Source organism: Parus major, chromosome 23, assembly GCF_001522545.3.
Source record: "Parus major isolate Abel chromosome 23, Parus_major1.1, whole genome shotgun sequence".
Classification (NCBI taxonomy): domain Eukaryota; kingdom Metazoa; phylum Chordata; class Aves; order Passeriformes; family Paridae; genus Parus; species Parus major.
In genome coordinates this window covers 1,157,849-1,177,789 of record NC_031791.1, presented here as the reverse complement: position 1 = coordinate 1,177,789, position 19,941 = coordinate 1,157,849, and the positions used below count along the sequence as shown (strand labels likewise).

The 19,941-nt window shown below is 47.8% G+C and overlaps 1 protein-coding gene and 1 long non-coding RNA gene across 3 annotated transcripts in view; one reads left to right on the top strand and one right to left on the bottom strand.

Annotated features, from left to right (window-relative positions):
- Positions 1–4,980, bottom strand: part of LOC107214027 — a 12,433-nt gene extending 7,453 nt beyond the window's left edge. The window contains exons 1-2 of the long non-coding RNA XR_001524870.3: positions 4,491–4,980; positions 3,522–3,616 (exon numbers count right to left, since the gene is read on the bottom strand). This is a non-coding gene — a long non-coding RNA (uncharacterized LOC107214027). The remainder of the gene's footprint in view (positions 1–3,521; positions 3,617–4,490) is intronic.
- A 39-nt stretch (positions 4,981–5,019) lies between these two features.
- NIPAL3 (NIPA like domain containing 3) lies at positions 5,020–17,885 on the top strand. 2 transcript variants are annotated; one of them, XM_015649305.3, is made up of 12 exons: positions 5,020–5,123; positions 6,004–6,342; positions 7,897–7,965; positions 8,053–8,224; positions 8,311–8,370; positions 8,926–9,071; positions 9,702–9,798; positions 10,823–10,958; positions 11,584–11,672; positions 12,372–12,435; positions 13,372–13,466; positions 13,934–17,885. In XM_015649305.3, the coding sequence occupies exons 2-12, from the start codon at positions 6,244–6,246 to the stop codon at positions 14,131–14,133; spliced, it is 1,227 nt and encodes a 408-aa protein (XP_015504791.1). In that variant the 5' UTR covers positions 5,020–5,123; positions 6,004–6,243; the 3' UTR covers positions 14,134–17,885. The 2 variants fall into 2 exon arrangements, with proteins under 2 accessions (XP_015504791.1, XP_015504792.1); XM_015649306.3 differs by lacking the exon at positions 5,020–5,123 and adding an exon at positions 5,672–5,895.
- The last annotated feature ends 2,056 nt before the right edge of the window (positions 17,886–19,941 follow it).

The window sequence follows — 19,941 nt, the reverse complement described above, 5'->3', positions numbered from 1 at the left end:
GCCAGTGCCTTTTTTAGACTTAGGGTGGCCAGAACCAAACCCACCATTCCAGCACCACCAGTGCTGGTATTATTGGATTTCCTGTATTGCTTTCCAAGTCACACAAATTTCATGCTTTAATTTTAACTGTGCATTGAGGTAGGTGCCTCCAGATTTTAAAAATCTTAATCCTTTAATGGAAGCCTCTTGTTGCACGGAAAGCCAAGTGATTCTGGGATGAGGAAGATCAAATTTCTCTGCTGTCTACAGAGCAATTTGTATAGACTGGGAGCCACAGCACATCTAAAATCTCACCTGGAACTTCTGAGCTGGGCCTAATTAATGCAGCATGTGGGCAGAATGCTTTATTTGCAGTACCACACCTTCCCTGCTTCTCTTCTTTTCCTGGGCTTTTCAAAAAGAGAACTGGGCAGGATTCTATTTATAGAGACAAATAAATCCAGCCCTGCCTGTGTTGTACATGATCCCTCCAGCTTTTCAGATGTGGTCCCAAGAAGGGCTGAATGCCCTTCATGTCCTGCTGCTGCCAATCCCAGTGGGAACTGGAAGGCCTGGGACCATGGAAGATAAAAGAAACAGCTTTATACTAACACAAATGTGAAATTATTCCAGTGTGTAGGACGGGAAGGGCTGAAGTTCCTGATCTTTAGGAACATTGTGTGAACTTCATTAATTGTCTTGTCTGCCAGTTACCAATGGAATACTCTGGAGGTGCCTTGGTTCCTGCTCTGGTGACTTGAGAGTTGGGTTCTGGCAGTGATCCAATGCCCCCTCCCCAAATGGCACAGGAGGCAAAGAACAGGGAAAGGCCTGGGACTGAAGAACAAGGCAATGGGCAGCTGAGGGGAAAATGAAGCAGTTGGGGAATTATTCCACTCATATAGACACGAGGATGAAAGGATTTAACTGTGCTTGGCAAGAGCAAGAAGGAGCAGGGAAGATGCCAGGCTCAAAGAGGGGGAATGGATGAGCCAAGGGCTGATTAAAAAACCCCATCCAGATGGAACCTGTGCTTAGCCACAGCAGCAGCAACCCTGGAATGACTCAGACCCCTCAAGAAACAACCAGGAATGGCTGGGAGGGGAATGGAGGCTCCTGCTCTGCTTGGCCTCACAAAAAGCTGAAGGGAAGAGTGGCAGGGAGTGGGCAGGCAGTGCTGGCTGCTGCAGAAGGTGCTGATTTACAGTGAGATCACGGGGAACTCTCCCTGCTCCGTTTTCCTCCCCAAGCTGAGCTGTTCCTGCTGCATGCACGGACAAGTGGAACGGTGCTACTATGGTGCTAAAAATAACAAACCCCAAATATGGCCCATTCCATGAAAACTGGGAGAGCCTGGAAAGGAATCAGACCCCAAGGAATCGGTCTTCTGGTGGATTCAGCCTTTCCTGTAAAATACCCCCTGAGTTATCAAGCAGCTGAGCACAAATCACCTTTTCCACTTATTTTAATTTGTAGAAAAACGCTTCAGGACAGACCAAAATTTGAGGCTCATGAATTTCAGCAGAGCTGCTCTGACTTGGGCTGCTCCAAAATTACAGGAGATTTCTGAAGATGTGGTCTGAGGGTTCATCTGCAGGGGGTAGGGATCCTGAGCCAGCTGTTCCTTATCAACAACCAGAACCAGAACAGAACCCACTGCCCTGGGTCCATCTCCACGTGGTCCTGCCATGTGCTTGAGGTTGTCCAGCCCGTGCTCCGTGGCCAGCGGGGTTGTGCTGAGGGAAGCAGGACCTGCCCAATTCTGCAGGAGCTGATTATTAAAATTGCAGCAGGTTTCCAGAGCAGCTGATAAAAAACTGCATCCGCAAGCTCCTTCTGCTCTGGTGCTGCCAGGCTTGGCTGCTGCTGCCCAGCCTGGGAGGGCTGGATGCAATCCCTGCCCAGCAAGGGCAGCACGTGCCAGGGAAAGGCTCTGGAGCCCTTCTCCCATCCTGTGCATCCAGCTCTGGGTTTGGCACATCCATCATCACCCCGGTGCTGCTGAGGGTAATTGGAGATTAGGCACCTCCACACCCTTGGAGATTCAGCTCCTGCACACCTCAGAGTGCCCTCAGAGTCCCTGGAATGGTGTTTGGGTGATGCAAGGGGCACTGTGCTGCGAGGGAAATCCAGCAGGAGCAGCTCCCAGCCCCAGTGGCCTGGCTCCTGCAGGGATGTGTGCAGGCAGGGCTGAACTGGCAGAGTGACACAAGTGGGTCAAGTCACCTGCTGGGTGATCTAGGTCAGGCACTGAGAGGAAAATAAGCTCTTTCCACTGCCTAAATTACAAGTGGGTAACTTCCCATCCTGGCATTTATCCCTGACTCAAGGAATGTGCTCCAGAATGGCTGAGGGGGACACAGCCAAGTCCCAGCAGCCCCCAAAAGGTTGATGGGTCCAGTGCTTCCCCTCCCGACCTGCTGCAGGAACTCCTCTCCAGGGATGAAGCCTAGGAGAGAAGCAGCCAAGCCCTTGTGTAGTTTGTGGCTTGGCCTCCTGCCCACTCTGCCCTTCAAGCAGGAAATTCTCAAAGGGAAGGGAGTGCTTTGTGAAGCTCCCTGCAGACTCTGCCTGCTGTGCTTTAGTCACAGCTCAGCATCAGGTCAGCTGCTTGCTGGAAGCTGACCAGGCAGACTGATGGCGCCTACAGAAAGTCTTTAAGCAACTTCTCCCCCTTGATCATTTTCCCCTCATCTTTTTTCGTCCTTTACGTCCTTGATTGCTGTTATTCAAGCCTGAGATAATGCACTCCTGATATCACTGAGATGGGAGAGACAAGCAAGGAGCAAGAGATCAAAGGAAGGAGAAGAAAGAGAAGATGCCAAAGGCAGGAGAAGAAAGAGGGGAAGATGCCAAACACTTCCTTGATTTACCTACTTTACATACTTGGTACAGAGTCTCAGAAATCCTTCATGTACGTAATTTTGGGAGTTCTGGGCTTACCACGTAGTCCCCAGACAGCAGGAGGCTGTGGAAGGGCATCCTCCTTCCCGCAGCTGAGGAAGCAGCTGGGAAGGTGCATCCAGAAAGCCCAGGAGGCCCTTGGCAGCTCAGAGTGTTGGCTGGGCTTGAAAAGGAGCCCGGTCTGGAGCAGGCTGGGGAAGCGCTGCGGGTTTAACACATCTTTCTGCTTCCCTCTGCTGGTGGAAGGAGGGTGTAATTCCTGAAAATCCGGGATCCGCGGGAAGGGTGGAAAAAGGTGGGGAGAAGGGTCCCTGGTGATTTCCCTGAGCGCTTTGAATGTGTGCCTGAAGAAATGCAACCTGAGTGTCCTGGAGGGCTCAAAAACTTGGGGAAAACAGGGCCAGAGCTCCCTGTGGGAGACAGGGAGGTGGCACAAATGAGATGAGGTTATCTGGAGTAATTTCCAGGCTTAAACCACTAATATTGCATTATCATTTCTCCTTCTGCTATCAGTTGTGATTACAAAGTTAATTTAATGACCTTGATCTAAACTTGGTTGCTATTCTTGTCGCAGAACAGGATCATTATCAGTGGCAAAAAAAAAACCTGTATAAACTTCAAACTTTTTTGTTACTCACTTGGTTGTACTGAAATCCTTTTGACTGAGACTTAAATATCTTTTTCTCCAGTTTGAGATCCCTTTCCTGTGGTGTTTATAAGGAAATCTTGAAACCTAAGAAGAACAGCCAAGGACAGCAACACTGAATATGGAGATGCAGGAAACATGTGAACACAACAGCAGCTTTCATTTGAAATGGGAGGTGTAAGATAAAGGCAAATCCAACATTAATGCAGTATTCCTGTCAGAAAAGCAGCAGTCACTCCTGGGTTTCATTTCCCTGTTTTATGTAAAAAAACCTTGGAAGCACTGCTGCTGTTGAATGTTTTGTTTGATGGCATTTCTTATTCCCTTGTGCTGGCTTATCCCCAAGAGGAGGAATTTTGGACCTGGGACATCTCTAGCCCACTGTGGCTATAAATAGTTCCAGATATCCCTTGATTTGCTCTAGTAACCCTGGCTATGCTTAGAGTGAAAAACCTTGGCGTGGTTGAGGTTTTCACCCTTCAGCTCTGCACTCACTGCGGTAAATACTGTTTATTTTCGGGACATGGCACCGAGTGGCGCTGTTCTGCTTGGGGTCGTGCTCCACAGCATCCCTGAGCTGGAGAGGCAGGGATCCGGTCACAGCCCACACGTCCTCTGACAGAGCCGTGATTTTATTTCTGAGCTCAGGCCCAGCTCTGAACACGCAGCAGGGCCGGGGCTCCAGAGCTGGCCCAGGTCAGCCATGGCCTTTGCTGTCTCCATTGAGAGAACCCGGCGCTCGGGGGCGAGAAGAGTCCAGGTGAGGGATGAGGTGAGGGATGAGGTGAGGCCTCAGGTGAGGGCGCCACCACAAGTCGCCTCACGGTCCAGCCCCGCCCAGGTGAGGCGGCGCGGGGCACGCTGGGAACGGCGGGTATCTGAGCGCCTGAGGCGGCGCGGGGAAACCCCCGACCCCGCTCAGGTGAGGTGTGGGTCTGTGTGGGTCTGTATCCGCCCGTACCTGCCCGCTCCTGCCCGCTCCTGCCGGTGCATCCCCAGCCCTCGGCGGCACCGGGAATGTGGACTCCCGGTTGCCGAGACAACAGCCGCCTCAGCTCTCCTCCAATCAGCGTGCCTGTTACTTTGATCATGCGGCAGGCGCCCAATCACAGGCGAGCTCTCAGCGCCACAGCGGCTGGTTTAAGGTGGCTCGGCGGAGGCGCTTTGCGCATGCGCCTTAAGGCGGCTGTGGCTGTTGTTCGTGCCAAGGGGAACGGTGCGCACGGGAAGGGCGAGAGGAACGGGTCCCACCGGGGAAAAGCGAGGTCTCTCCGGGGGAAGGCGCGGGGCCGCGGCTGTACCTGCCGCTCTGGGCCGGAGAGCGCCCCGGAGCTCCGGGTGGGGCCCGCCTCGTCCCGCCCCAACCGAGCGGCGGAACGCGGCTTCTTCCGCCCGGCCCCTCGGAGTCGTGCGTCTATTGGCTGGGATAGACCCCGCCTCCACGCAGCAGCCAATCCTCGTTCCAGCTTTGTGTCTGGCACTTGATTGACAGCGCTGAAGACCAATCGGGTGCGCCGGGCAGGAAGCGGCCGCGGCGCTCGCCCGGGACCCGGAGTTGGAGGCCGGGGCCGGGCCGGGGCCAGCGGCGGGGCCGGTGAGTGGCGGGACCCCCCCGAGGGGAGGGGAGGGACAGTGCGGGGCAGGAGAGGAGCCGGTACACCGCAGGGTTAGGTGTGAGCACCGTGTCCCGGCCCGGCGGTGTCCGGGGGCTCTGCGCTGCCCGGGCAGGGCTCGCTCACGATGCGAGGGGGATTTGCTGCCCCATCCCCTCACAAACGGGAGTTTTTTTCCCGTTCCTGCCTGTTGTGCTGGGGCTGCCCAGGGGAGGCTGCCGGGCAGGACGGGCCCCGGGGCGCCGGGGGTGAGCACGGGCAGGGCCGGGGGCTCGGGCTGGGGGTGCTGAGCTCTCCCCGTGTGCCGGGCCCTGGCACGGTCTCAGCTGATCCCGCTCTGACAGGGCCCGGCTGCTGCTGCTCCCGCTGCTCCCTGAGCTCTCCGGCCCTGCACGGAGCTCGTGTGGTGCCTTCCAGCCCAGTTTGGCTGTGAGCAATCCGGGCTGCAGGCTGCTGGCTGGCAGGGATTCCCCTGGCTTGACCTGTGCTTGCTGTCATGCCCAGCACGTGGGGATGGATGGGGTGACTCACGGAGCTGGTCCCGGGCACGCTGGAGCTTCAGGGAGGAGAGAAATGAAAAGCAGAGCTTGGAGGACTTGAGAGCCTTTGTGATGCTGTTAAATGCCAGCTGAGTGTGTCACCCCGGAGGCCCAGCCAGCTCACAAGAGCTTGTAAAGCAAAGTCTCTCTGAGTTTGTGTCCAAGGCTTTCTAAGAAGACATTTAAAATCTGATTTCCTGTTTTATGTGCAGCTGTGAGTTTGATTCCAGGGGCTTTTCTGTGGCCTGTCCTTCATTGCAGGCTTTGAACCGCTGATTTACTTGATCTGATTCTTTGATTTTTATTTCTTTTTTCCCCTTAGATTCATCTTGAAGGAATAGAATTCTGCTGCTTCGCTGGCTGGAAACAGTGGCTCATCCACCCTGAGACAGAGCAGGGGAAGGGAAGCAGCAGGACTTGTTTGTGCTTCCCTGGACTTGCCCAAGGGAACAGGATGGATGGCAGTGAGCTGTACCAAAAGTTGATTCCAGCAGGGTCCAAGTCTCTTTTTTAAAGAGAACTTCCAGCATCAAAAAGGCTGAAAAGTCAAAAACAAACCAAAATGGAAGGAGGCAACAGCCCCAGTCTGCAGCTTCAGCAGCTCCCCTTGGCCACAGCAGCAGTTTCTGTGCAGCCACACACAGACTCCTTCTCCTACAAGGTCAGTTTCCCATCCCCAGAAGGCTCTGATTATTGGAATGAGCTGATAACCGTGCAGCTTTGGGGTTATTTTCTGCAGAAAGGGCTCTGTCTTTGTGTTCAGCCATTCCTGGGGTGTGTCCAGTGCACAGTGAGAGCAAGAGAGAAATTCTGTGTCTGCAGAGCAGAGGAGCTGGAGGAAGGAGTGGCAGTGGGAAGGGGTGGAGGTGTTTGGGTGCAGTGATTTTGACAGGTGCCTTTTCATCCTAAGCCATGCAGCAGTAACAGAGCAGAGCTTGTGGTTTGCTCTGTGTTCAGGTGTTTGAGTTTCAGAGACTGCAGCTGGGTGGGACATGGGGCTGTAATTCCTCCTTGTTCTCTAACTGGGAACAGATAAATTCACTCTGAATCCCAAATTCTGAAGGTGCTCAGAAAATCTCAGCAAAAAGAGCTTTTTTTTTTACCTTTGAGACCACAGTCCTGGGCCATTGTGGAAGTTGACCCAAGTGCTGTTGACCTGAGGCTGTCACAGCCCAGAGAACTCTGTGGTCACACAGTGACATCCTCCTGCCACCTTCTCTGTCTGTCCTGGGAACCTCTCTCTGGTGCTTTTGGGTGAAGCTGTTTGGGTGAATCTTACTCTTGTGCATTCTGATAAAGAGGTTTTTGTTCTGCTGCTAAGAATTTGAAATCTGGAAGTTCTCCTGTGTACAAGAAAATCAAGATCAGTCCATTTATTCATATTCATATCTGAATGTGAGTTGGGTTATCCCAAATCCATCCAAGTAAGGACTGGGCTGAAGGAACAGTGCTAATGACATTTAATGAGATTTAGGCAGTTTTGGGAGCACCCAAATGTTCAGTGGCTCTTCCTTCAGTCCTCCTCTACATCTCCTTTGTGACTCAGCCTGCTTTGCATCCTTGCTTTATTTTGAATTCCACCTTTAGAGCGTGAGAATTGTTGCTGAGCTGTGAATGCCAGTGCAGAAGAGCTTTGGAACTGGCTGAGAGCTGTCAGCAGTTCCCTGTGACTTTGGGAATAACTGGTTTATACAAAAAGCAGATCAAAATCTGTGATAATTGGGCTGCCTCATCACATGGCCTGAATTAGTGACTGAACCAGCAGAGGTCACAAGGGGAGAAGAGCAAAATAGTTGGGAAGCAGAGGTTCCTGATCCATTCTCTGTCAAATTCCAGGGTAATAAAATCCTCAGAAATGAGTTTTTCAAAGGGAAGAATGAGTGATGGTGTGGGGTTTTTTTTTTAGCCTTATCTTCCTCTCCTCTGAGGAACTGCAAACAAATTGAAGTCTCTTGGAGAAAGTGGCTGTTGAGTCTTATCTTCCACCTGAGTTCACAGGTCTGGAGCACAGCCACAGCACTTATCAGTAGGAAGGGAGGAAGATAAACAGGTTTTATTGACAGGTGGGTGTTGGACTGGATGACCTTTAAAGGTCCCTTCCAACTATTCCCTGATTCAGGAATGGTTTTAAAAGTCTGCTCTCCTCCAGAGTGTGCAAACCCCTCTGAGTTCCTTGGCCAAATTGAATAATTGTGTGTTCCATTTGTTTTTACAGGAGAACTTGATTGGGGCACTTCTGGCTATTTTTGGACATCTTGTCAGCAGCATTGCCCTCAACCTCCAGGTGAATGCCCTGAAGCAAACACTCACCCTGCACTGAAACAAACCATCAAACCTGACAAAGCTGCTTTATTTCTGTTTTCTTGCCTAGAAATACAGCCACATCAGGCTGGCAGGCTCCAAAGACCCCCGGGCCTACTTCAGAACCAAAACCTGGTGGAGTGGATTTTTGCTGCTGGTGCTGGGAGAACTGGGAGTGTTTTCATCCTATGCCTTTGCTCCTCTCTCACTGATTGTGCCCCTCAGTGCAGTGTCTGTTGTGGGTAAGGAGGAAAGAGCCTGAGTGTGTTCCAGTGGGAGATTCCTGACTCCACAATTCATTGTTTCTCTCTTTCTTTTTTTTCCATAGCTAGTGCAATCATAGGGATTATATTTATTAAAGAAAAATGGAAGCCCAAGGAATTTTTGAGTAAGTTCCACAGTTTCTTTTCATTTTTCCTTTGTGTTTACAATTCACACACAGCACAGCCCCTCAGGAATTATAATTACAGGGATGGCAAGGTCTCATTAGCACCCCATGAATGAAATGTGTCATCTCATCCGCTGTTTATTACAAATGGATTTTTTTTCTCCTGATTTGTACCAAATCCCCTGAACCTCACAGAATTTAGGAACAAGCAGAAGTTGCAGCCCTGATTCTGCAGCAGCACAGGCACAAGGGAATGAGCTGAATTTCTTAAACATGGAGGTGTTTGCAGAAGTGGGAAAAGGGCTGTGGGAGGATCAGCCCCAGACACAGATCTTGTAGCTTCATTTATTCATTTATTTATTTTGGTTCCAACTTTACCACACCCCCAGTGCCCCTGGTGGCTGCACAATTTTGGAGGTGGGGCAGGAAGGGCATGCAGGAGTCCCCCAGAGGAACATCCACCACGGAACTGATGGTCCTGTGGGATTAATTCATTAATTCTTATAATTTCTTTCTCATTAACCCTGTCCTCTCCTGTTCCTGTGCCTGCCCAAGGGCGCTATGTGCTGTCCTTCGTAGGCTGTGGCCTGGCAGTTGTTGGCACTTACCTGCTGGTGACATTTGGACCCAACAGCCACGAGAAGATGACAGCAGAAAACATCACCAGGCATTTAGTGAGCTGGCCATTCCTGCTCTACATGGTGAGGGGCCGTGGAGGGTGGGGTGGATTTCTGCTGGGGGGACTTTGATTTCCAGCATTAGTTTTCCTTCTGGTTGTTTCCAGTGTTCCTTGTGTGCTCTGATGAGCCTGGGACAGCTTTTCCAGGTGTCAGGCACATGCACAGCTCCTTTTGTTTCTCTGAATTCTGTAGGATTAAATGTCTGTGACTGAAAATTTACTGCTGCCTGAATCTGGGCTTTTTCCACAGTGACTTTCTCTGGACCCACAAATCTCTCATTGAAAATCCCATGAACAAAAAAAAAAATTGTGTTTTAATGAAGATAATCTTGGGCATTGCCCCAGGAATGAGTGGAAGCTCAGTGCAGAAAGCAGACTGAGATCTCTTCTGATATTCAGTCAGGACAATTTGATCAGCTGCTTTACCATAAATCTAACACCAAAAATTCCCCGTGTTTCCTGTTCTGCAAGAAGCTGCTGAATATCTCCTCTAACTGGAATCTAAACTGATGCTGAATTTGGTCTATAATTGTGTGGGATCCCCAGTTCCCTTTGATTTGCCCTATTCTAATATTTGATTGGCTCAGAATCTCATTTACTGCCAACCCCATGTGCTCTGCATCTCTAACATTCCCATTTCTCTCTTCTGTAGCTTGTGGAGATCATTGTTTTCTGTCTGCTCCTGTATTTTTACAAGGAGAGAAATGCAAACTACATTGTCATTATTCTCCTGCTGGTGGCTTTGCTGGGTAAGTTGATATGAACTTTTTAAGTTCATATCTTCAAACAGTAAATTGAGGCATCTCTGGGATGCAGAAGGTTATATTGATTTAATTAATGCCATGAAATGCACTAATTTTCTCCAGAAATATTCCTGAAGCTGACATTTAGCATCTTTGCAAACAACCTTTGAACAATTAAGGCTTATTCCCATCAGAAAAATAATCTGCCAAGCACAGAAAGTGCAGGATTATTTATTAATGTTCTTAATTTTAATCTGGACACACAAAGGGTGGCATTCAGTGCATAAGGAGGGCTGAGCCAGTGGGTGAGAGAGAGGATTTGACCTACAAGAATTGTCTTAGCTCTGTGAAGATTTGCTGTGTGGTTAAAGAAATGAGGAATCCTCTGCCACCCCAGTTTGTCCCTGTGAAACTCAGTCCCTGATGATTCTGCTGTCCCACAGTGGGATCCTGCAGTGACTTTGAATTTACATATTCCATTTTTTTTTTTAAATAGAAACTGTAATCAATTAAACTTTTAAAAGGATGAGTAACAGCAAGTCTGCCATGCTGAAATTTGTGTCACAGCCCTCAATTTTTGCTGTTTATGCACCTTCAGTTCTTTTCTTTTACTCTTTTTTGGTATTTTGAGCTGTTTGGGGCTGGATTTCAGTGGTGCCATGAATTACAAAACAACTGCCCTAATTCTGAATGGCCCAACTTTCAAGAAAGGAAAGCTATTCCTGATTGTTTTTCTGGAGGCTTCCTTGTCTTTATTAACCAAACCAAATGGAAACCTGTATCCTCCCATCATATAACTGCACAACACTCTTTAAACACTGCCAACACCAGTAAATGCTCCCAGTTCTGGAGCCATTGATGAAGAAGGCTTCAGTGATTTATTGCAGGTTGCTGTGGTGGGTTTGTGGGCAGAGCTGGTGGCAAACAGACAGTTTGCATTCCTGGCAGGAGGAGAGTGGGGTTTTTGGGGTGCTGGGGTTGTTTGCAGGCTCCTGCAGCTGCCCCAGCTGAGTGTGTGGTGTCCCCCCAGGTTCCATGACCGTGGTGACAGTGAAGGCCGTGGCTGGGATGATCCTGGTGTCCATCCAGGGGACCCTGCAGCTGGACTCCCCCATCTTCTACATTATGTTGGTGTGCATGATTGCCACAGCCATCTACCAGGCCACGTAAGGACTCCTCTCTCTGTCTGGAATTGTGTGGGGTGTGGGTCAGGAGCTGTTTGTTATTGTGCCAAAAATACCTATTAATATAAATGCCTATAATATATTAAATATAAATATTTAATATTAATATTTAATTATCCATTCTTTCCTGTGATCCATCCCAGGAGCCTTGGTGGTCTTTGCTTTTCCACAAAGTGACACTGCCAGGTGGTTTTGTACCACAAATCAAGTATTTGCCAAATAATTTTAGGACTGAAATGGTGGCTAATCAAATGCAGAATCTGTGCACTGGCTAAAATCAAAGTGCAGGATCAGTGTTGTTGATAATGGATCTATTTTTAGGGTTTTTTTTCCCTTTTGTACTTCAATAACATAAAAACCTGGCAGCAGCAGGGATAAAAGGCTCTTAAAATATGAGGGACACTCTGGCCCTGAGGTTGGGGCAGTGATTTCGGTGCAGCCACAAAAATCCCTCTTCTGTCCTTTTTATTCATTCCAAGGCTTGCTGCTGGTGCTGTTCAGTGAGAAAAAGAATGAATTTCCTTAAATTTCTGCATCACCTTTGAAAGGTGTTTCCAAAAAAAGGATCCTTCCCAATCAGCCCCTGTTGCCTGTGATTGTGTTGCAGGTTTTTAGCTCAAGCCTCCCAGCTCTATGACTCAGCTCAGATCTCCAGCATTGGCTACATCCTCTCCACCACAGCAGCAATCTCAGCAGGTAACTGCACAAACCTTTCTAAAAACATTCCAAAAGATTTTTGGAAAATAATTCCCCTGAATTATTATACTCAGCAATATGCTGACTTCTATTTTTTTTGTCATCTCTCATCTGGACTGGCTTTGTTTGGGTTTTTTCTTCCTTTCTATAATGTGAACTATCCCATTAGACTGTTAAAATTTTCTTTTCAGTGCTGGCATTTTGTTTAAGGTGCAGGGGAATTTATGTTTGAGACTGTTCCTCATTCAATGTGTTCTTAGATGTGCAGGTAAAATGTTTCCTTGTTATTTATTTTTTACTTTATTTTCTTTACATTAAAAATGTAAAGAGCAGGAGGCAGAATATGAGCTGCCACCCAGGACTCTTCTAGAGATATTGGAGCTGCTTGTTGTTGTTTGGGGTCAAGAGTTTGCATCTTTTTGTAGTTAAATCCAATTTGTTTCATCATTCCAAAATAGTCCCTCTTGTTTATGCTGCACAGGTTCACTTGCATGTCTGTTAGTGACACCAGCAGAACTATTTTGGTAGTGAAACTCAAAGAGATTTGTCAATAATTTGTGTTAAAATAGAAATCAGGACACCTATTTTAAGATCATTAAATAAACAAAGGTGCTGGCTATAAAAATAGGAATCCTGGCTGATGTGGGTTCTGGCTGAAGGTGGAATTGGGAAGATTTAATGAATTATTTCCTTTTCAAGGAGCAACTTTTTACCTGGACTTCATGGGTGAAGATGTTCTCCACATTTGTATGTTTGCACTGGGGTAAGTGCTCTGGGTCTCCTTGACAGAAAACTGTTGCTTCATGTGACTCTAATTTTAAAAACACAAATCTGTTTTAAAAATACCTCTCTGTTGGAGGGACAAACTATTTTGGAGAAGAGAACAGGCTGAAAGCATTTTCTCTGTCAGAGCAGAGAGTGGCCCTTAGAGCTCAGTGTTGTGTTTGGAAAAAATCATGTAACCCTCGGTAATGCACAATTACACAACAATTAATCACTAAATCCTGGGGATCAGCTTGGGTGCTGAGCATATGGCTTGGTTTTCAAGCTGCCTGCTCATGAATCTGGAAGAATTGTAAAATAACCCAAAGAAACCCTCTCTAGGAACCTCATTTCAGATCTTCCCTGAACTGTGTCTGACTTCTGGAGTTTTTAGAGCATGGAGAAGGCACAATGCAGATCTGATCAGTAAAACATTTCCTGTGTAATTCAGTGTTTTGGTGTAATTAGCTCTCCATAATCAGGGGACATTCTCAAATGGCTTTTAGATAAGTACAGAAAAAAAAAACCCCAAACAATTGGGAGATCTTTGTTCTGAACTGCACCTTGCTCTGTAACAATCCAGACCCATAGCTGTTGGTGTGTTTACAGGGAGCCTTGGAAAGGTCAGGCTGCTAAATCCTGGAATTCTGTCAAAGGAAAAACAAATATTGCCATGCTTCCTTTCCCCTGCAGTTAGTCAAGGTTAATTAATTAATTAACATCAAAACTTTTCCCTGTGTTTGATAGAGAAAAGGTGAAGTTGTGCTGGTTGCTGGGGGTGTTCCAGTGCTGCTCAAGGTGGGCTCAGCTTGGGCAGTGCCCTGGAATTGTGACTTGGCAGTGCTTGAACTGCAGGTCTGAATTCTGTATGGAACAACATGGAATATTCCGTGCTCTCCCCTGCCAGGGATCTCTCTGATCCTTTCTCCTCCCTCAGGTGCCTCATAGCATTCCTGGGAGTCTTCCTGATCACGAGGAATAGGAAGAAGCCTGTCGCCTTTGAGCCCTACATCTCAATGGATGCCATGCCAGGTAACCAAGGTCCAGGGCTTCATCACTCTGTTAAAGGCCTGGGCTGCAGAGGGAGGGCTCAGCTTTTGGCTCTGGACAGGATTGGGTGGATCAGGCTGTTGTTATCTGGGAACATGAGCTGGTTTGAGCATGTGCTTGGGATTGGGCTCAGCCCAGCAGGAAGAACTGAGTTTTGGGGATGGCTCAGAAGGGAGGTAGAGGAGCAGAAATCTCCTTTGGGAAGCACAGCTAAGCTCTCTGGTGAGCTGTATGAAAGATCTGCAGTGCTTGGTGGATAACTGAGAGCCATCCCTCATTCACTTGCAGCTTATTTCTCCATCAGCTGCCCCAGTGCTGAGCACAAACCCATCCTGTCTTTGATTTAACACCCTCAGAGCTGATGAGCCTCAGGGACTCCTCATTTCCTGGCTGAACAGAGAGCAGGAAAAATGCACTTTTGTCCCTAATCTGTTCCTCTGCTCTTGCAGGCATGCAAAACATGCACGACAAAGGGATTGCAGTGCAGCCTGACCTCAAAGCCTCTTTCTCCTACGGAGCCCTGGAGAACAACGACAGCATGCCAGAAATCTACACTCCAGCCACGCTGCCCATCGTGCAGGAGCAGCACGGACCCAAGGGAGTCTCTGCCCCTCCCTACAGGGTGCTGGAGCACAGCAAGAAGGAGTGAGAGACCTTCAAGGCCTGATGGGAGTCCTCAGCAGTCTGACCTTTATTTATTTACCTGTTCAAATAGAAGCAAGCATAAAGCCGACCTTGAGAAGGGTTTTGAGTCTCCAGCTGAACTTTCCAGGCTGATTATTAAAATAAACAACTCTTTCTAGTTGGGAAGTTGAAAGCACTTGGCAGGAAGCAGATCCCAGCTCTGCATGGAATTCTGCTGGCTGGGAGTGTGGAATGATGGAATGGTGAGGGCAGCACTGTGGAACTGATAAGAGAGGAGATGCTGTGGAGGAGAAGTGACTGTGCAGTTTGCAGCCCTGCTGAGAGTGGGTTTATCTCCAGACAAGTTTTCAGGAGCTGCTGACACAAAGAGGAGGACAGGATTTAATCTTTCATTTACAGGGACTGTGACAGATTTCCAGGAAGGCTCTAAATCCTGGTGTGACCACGGAGCTCCCCTGACATGGCAATAAATGGAATTGTTTTGAAGCACCAACACTGGAATTTGCTGTGTCTTTAGAGCAGCAGAACTGGTGAGAGTGAACACTTTATCCCTTCAAACCACAAATTTTGGGCACTTCTTTTCTGCTGTTGAACATAAGCACTGAGGATGGGGGTTGTTTTTAGAGCACCACTGGATTATATGGCTTAGAACAAAGATTATTTGCCAGTTCTGATTTCATAGCAGGAGCTTCAAGTTGGATTAAATGGTGCAGAGGGAGCACTGTAAAGGATGAGGACAAGGAGAAATGAGAATGATGTGACTGTATCTGGTGGGGAATTTATGTAATTTTGGACAAAATCTGCATTCTTTTTCATGTTTATTTATTTTCTTTCTGATTGAGGCAGGATTTCCAACTTTAGTGGTCCCAGCTACTTAAAGGTGATGAAGTTCCTTAGTTCAAAAGCTCAGTTCAGGTGATGTAAGCTGGGATCCTCTCCCTATTTTTTTCTTTTAAAAAAAGGAAAAACAATACTTGTCTACTGTTGTGGATGACCTAAGGAGAGAAGCTGCACAGCCCAGCACTCACTGAGGCCTGTGAGGATAATAGAGCTTTGTGTACTTTGATATTTATCTTTCCAGCTTCCAGGAGATGGCCAGGAGCTGATACTGAGGGAGAATGGACACAGGGGGGAGAGTGGGGAACTGTCAAGTGATGAGGACAAAGTACAACATTCACTGATTATCCTGACACTGATAGCACTGGCTGATCTAAAGTTGGGGTTTTTTTTCTGGAAAACTGAATTTTAAGTCCACTCAGTGCAGCTTGGGCTGTCTGCACAGTAGAATTTCCATGACCTAGAACTTTATTTGAAAGGAATAGTGCTCATGTTCTGTGTATTTTTAAGTGATTCCTCAAATACCAGGGAGTTTGGGATTATCTGAGATTTGGAACAGTGTCTTTCTGCATTTATTTATTTTTATTTTTATTTGTTAAATTGACTCATGGCCAGTTTTTGTTCCCACTGCCAGAAATTCCCAACAACTCCCCTGACCTGTACATGATTATTCCAGGTTCTTGTTGTTGTAAATGACAACAGAACTGTTCCTTTACATTTGTTTGCTTTGCCAGCTCTGCAGATTGATTCAATCTGGGCATATTTTGGATTGCTTTAGAATTTTTGTGCAGCTTAGAAAAATAACCTTCTCCCTGCACAGGGGAGGTGCCCCAGGGCTGTACCCAGGTTTCTTCACCAGCTGGGCACAATTCAGATCTTATCAGTGGCATCCCCTGCACTGCAACTTAGGGAACCTCAAGAAATATCAGCTTTCCTTTCACTCTCCATACTTTAGTTGTGATTAAGCAAGATATGGATGTTAATGGGCTCCTGCTGCCAGAGCATTCATCTTTCTGGGGTGCAGTGACACTGATTTACTGCCTTTGGATGTGGTCATCGATTGTTGGTGAATTTATGGGCAGCTGTTGTTCACTAACAATGCAGTGCAGGAAGGCTGAATGGGAATGCTTCCTTTCCTTATCTCATCCCATTTCATCCACCTGTTCTGACCTATTGGTTCTGCAGGCACAGAACAGTCTGAAAACGAGCTGTGCTACCCCACACTCTTGTTCCATGGCAGTATTCTGTGTGATTAATTAGGTGGTATAAAATAATTCATCAGAAGGGTCTAAACGTTTGGCTGCTGACATCCAGATCAGGATGGTCCTGTGTGTGACAGTGCAGTGGTCCCAGTTCTCAGCAGGGTTTAAACCCAGCAGGTGACTGGAGCCCAGACTTGGCAGCAGTGCCTGCTTTGGGTTTTCCTCCTCAGCACAGGCCCTGCCATCCTGAGATGTGCCAGGGGACGTGAGGTGGCTGTGCCTCCCTTGCAGGCTGCTCTCTGGCCTGCTTCAGGGGTGGTTTTGCTGCAAACTCCTCCTGAGCCTGAGCCCAATTCCTGACCTTGCTGCCTGCACAGAGCCCTCAGGTGTCAGCCCTTCTCTGAGTGAAACTGCCCCCAGCCACGAGCTGAGCTTTTGTGTTATTGTGTGGGTTTGGCCCTTTCTTTGCAAAGATTCTAAAGGCAATCATACTCCAAATCTTTACATAACCATGTTTTATTTACACAGTCCCTGTGTGCTCAAATAATTCTACTTAATAATGACAGTTCCCTTTACCTGCAGCCACAGGGAGATCTCTCTTTGTTTGCTTCTGGAAACTTCCTGCCAGAGGCCTCCACTGGAGGTGGTGTCTGTTTCTACAGCACATAAATCACAATATTTCTGATTATTGTGCCACAGCAGTGGGGCCTGGGGTGTTCCCTGGGCCATGGCCCTCAGCTCCATGATTGATGTAGGGGTAGGACTGAGGGATTGCACCTCACTCCTGTTTGCTGCTGCTGTTCAACACTGGAATCTTAAAATGGGGTTGGTTTTGTTTGTTGCTTTTTTTGTTTTATGCACTTCCCTCTTTCTTGCTTGTTCTCCCAATCTTCTAAAAATGTTATTTTCTGTTCTTCAGTATGAGAAAAGGCACGAGCAGGGCCCAGAGAAACCAAGGATCTTGTTTAAACTTGACTGTAGGAGTTCTGTGCTCCTTCTGACTTTCAGGAGTGAATTAAACTCTTCACCTCCCTTCTGGTCCAGAGAAGCTGAAATAGGAAGGGTTTTGCACCCTCACACTGAGCTTTTCACAGAATATTTGTTAGTCTGAGGTGACAATGGCCATGCTTGGAATTGCAGCAAATATTTACAGCTGAGCAGCACAGGAAGGTTTAGAGGAGAGGAGTCCTGTGCCACATTCCAGGGTGAAAAATGATTTAAGTGTTGTACAGCACACTCTGATCAGTGAATGTCAACATTGCTGGGCTCATGCAGGACCCTGCACAAGGCCTTGCACCCCCAGATTCCAAATGGGAAGGGTTTCTCAGCACCAGGAGCTGCTCCAGCTCCTTGGATTCATCCCTTGGGCTCTTTACCCAGTGTCAACTGACATCTCTTGCCTCCACCCTGTGTGGCTTCTCGATGCACCAGAGCACTTAAAACATCCTCAGTGTGTATTTTCTGTGTAACCTAACTCTGTGGAGCACAGCTGAATGTATAAAATGATCTGCCTACAACGTTCTCCTGTTCACCTTAAAATGTGTAAATAAATCAAGCTTTACACTCTTGCACTATAAACAACTGCTTCATTTTTCACAGGCAATGTTGCATGTCTGTTTAATTCTATTTGTCTTTCAGGCAAGACAAATGAAACCAAACTTTGAATAAAAGATTGTGGTAAAATGAAACTTTGAATAAAAGATTGTGGTAAAACGTAGGGAATTCTGGCTTGCTCCATGCTTCTGGTAGAGCTCTAATTGACCAAAAACTGTCTTGGGAGAAGTTATTACAGATTTAGTTAACTAAAGTGTGTATTGAAAGAGTTCTGTCTGCTTTTAACAGAATGCTTGTAAGTGAAATGCAGATTGTTAGAGTATTACTAAAATGCTCTCAGTTTCACAGGAGTCTCCACATATTTGGGGTCAGTTGTAGGAATTGTGCAATATACTTTTAAAACTTCATTTTACAGGGCTTTGAAAAAAATATACAGCATTAAATATTTTGAAGAGCTTGAAACTGCAATCCAGAGAAGGGGGGGGGGGACACAAACCGAAAATAATTTTATTTTTGGTGGCCTGACTAGTGCTGGTTTTTTACTGAAATTGAGCTTTTCTGAGACATCTGAGCCCTCTGCTAATAGCTGGGAATGCTCTGCTGTGGGAGGTGTCATCCCTCAGCCACAGTGCACCGTGTCTGGGATGCAGGACTGCACTAATAGATACAGAAAAGCAGCAATTGAGCTTAATCGACTGCTTGCCAGCCTAATTAACAGCCTCCAGATGGATTTACAGTCCACGGGGAGAAGCAGAGGACCCTCAGGATACTTTAAATGTATCTCTTGGGATCCACAAAGAGAGAAAAGACAAAGTCAAAGGGCAGCCTCGGTGCTGGAGCTGCACTTCACTGAATCTTTGGATTCCTCAACTCCCAGAATTTCTGATCAATGTGGTAGTACTTTATTAACATCCACCATTCAAGGGTTAGTGGGTTATATTACAAGTGTTTTAAGTGCTGATACAAAGATGTGCCACTGATGTCAGGAGTGTTACAGGAATGCTACAAACGAGGTGTTATTGTCAGAGTGTTTAAAATGGCACTGAAATAGACACAAATGTTGGAGTTAGTGGTATTAAAGCAGAATCTATTGTTGGCCAGGGAGGAAAATGTGGTATTGGATCGATAAAGCAGGAGATTGCAGCAAGGGAGGGCTGAGGATGGAGGGTAACCTGTTACCACCTGAATTTGCACTGCATTTAAACAGCAGAATCCCTTTACCTGCACAGGGGAGACTGATCTTACCTTCCTAGAGATCTGCTGGGCTTTTTTTCTTATGAGGGAAAGGTGGACAAATCACCTGGGAGAGAAGCTCAGGATCTCTCTGTCTGTTTCTGAAATTTAAAAGAAAATATTTCAGCCACAGAATTTTCAGTACTTCTATCACAAACCCACGCTGTCGTCTGTCTTTCCAAGTGAAGACGAAGCTGTTGAACTCAATGTTCGTGTCAGTGAAATTTAATAGTTTTGCGTGGGGTTTTTTTGTGAAAAACCAAAGAAAGGATGTTGGTTTGTGTTTTCTTTAGAAGTAAATGTGCACAGGCACCGATGTATCAGCCAGCTCAGATGATGGCTGGCTGAAACCATCTCATGGCTGGATTAAGCTGTGATTTACTCCGAGGAGGACACGAACTGTCACTGTTCCCAGCTGGCAGGTGGCCGAGGCTGATGGCAGAGCCATCCTGATTAATGCCAGAGCAGCAATCACGGAATCCCAGACTGGTTTGTGTGGGAAGGGACCTTAAATCCCATCCAGAGCCACCCCAGCCAAGGGCAGGGGCATCTCCCACTGTCCAGGCTGGCCTGGGACACTGCCAGGGCTGCTCTGGGCAGCTCCTTCCTCCACAGCAGCCGCTAACTCCTCGTCCGGAAGCTGCTCCGAGGGCGATTTGCAGCATTTTAAAATAAATTCTCATTGCTCTGAGCTCAGTCATTCCCACAGAGACCGTGGGGCTCCCACCGCCTCTCCAGGGCTGGATCAGTGCCATACAAACAGCTCCCTCAGTGTCCCCAGAGCGCTTTTGGGGCGCCTGAAACGCCCCGGGGGAGGCGGCGGCGGGGCCGGGACCGCGCGGCCCCTCAGGGGACCCGACCCGCGGGGCGCGCCCGCCGCGACCCCTCAGCGGAGCCGGGGCATGCGCAGAGCCCCCGACTCCCTCCCGCCTTCCCTCCCTCCCTCTCTCATCCCCTCCTTTCCCTCATCCCTCCCTCCCTCTCTC

Bases quoted from the DNA above. Each gene is read 5' to 3' on its own strand.
- NIPAL3 (XM_015649305.3), top strand. From the start codon at position 6,244: ATGGAAGGAGGCAACAGCCCCAGTCTGCAGCTTCAGCAGCTCCCCTTG. The intron at 8,225-8,310 runs GTAAGGAGGAAA...TTTTTTCCATAG, and splicing joins CAGTGCAGTGTCTGTTGTGG to CTAGTGCAATCATAGGGATT. The intron at 13,467-13,933 runs GTAACCAAGGTC...CTGCTCTTGCAG, and splicing joins CTCAATGGATGCCATGCCAG to GCATGCAAAACATGCACGAC.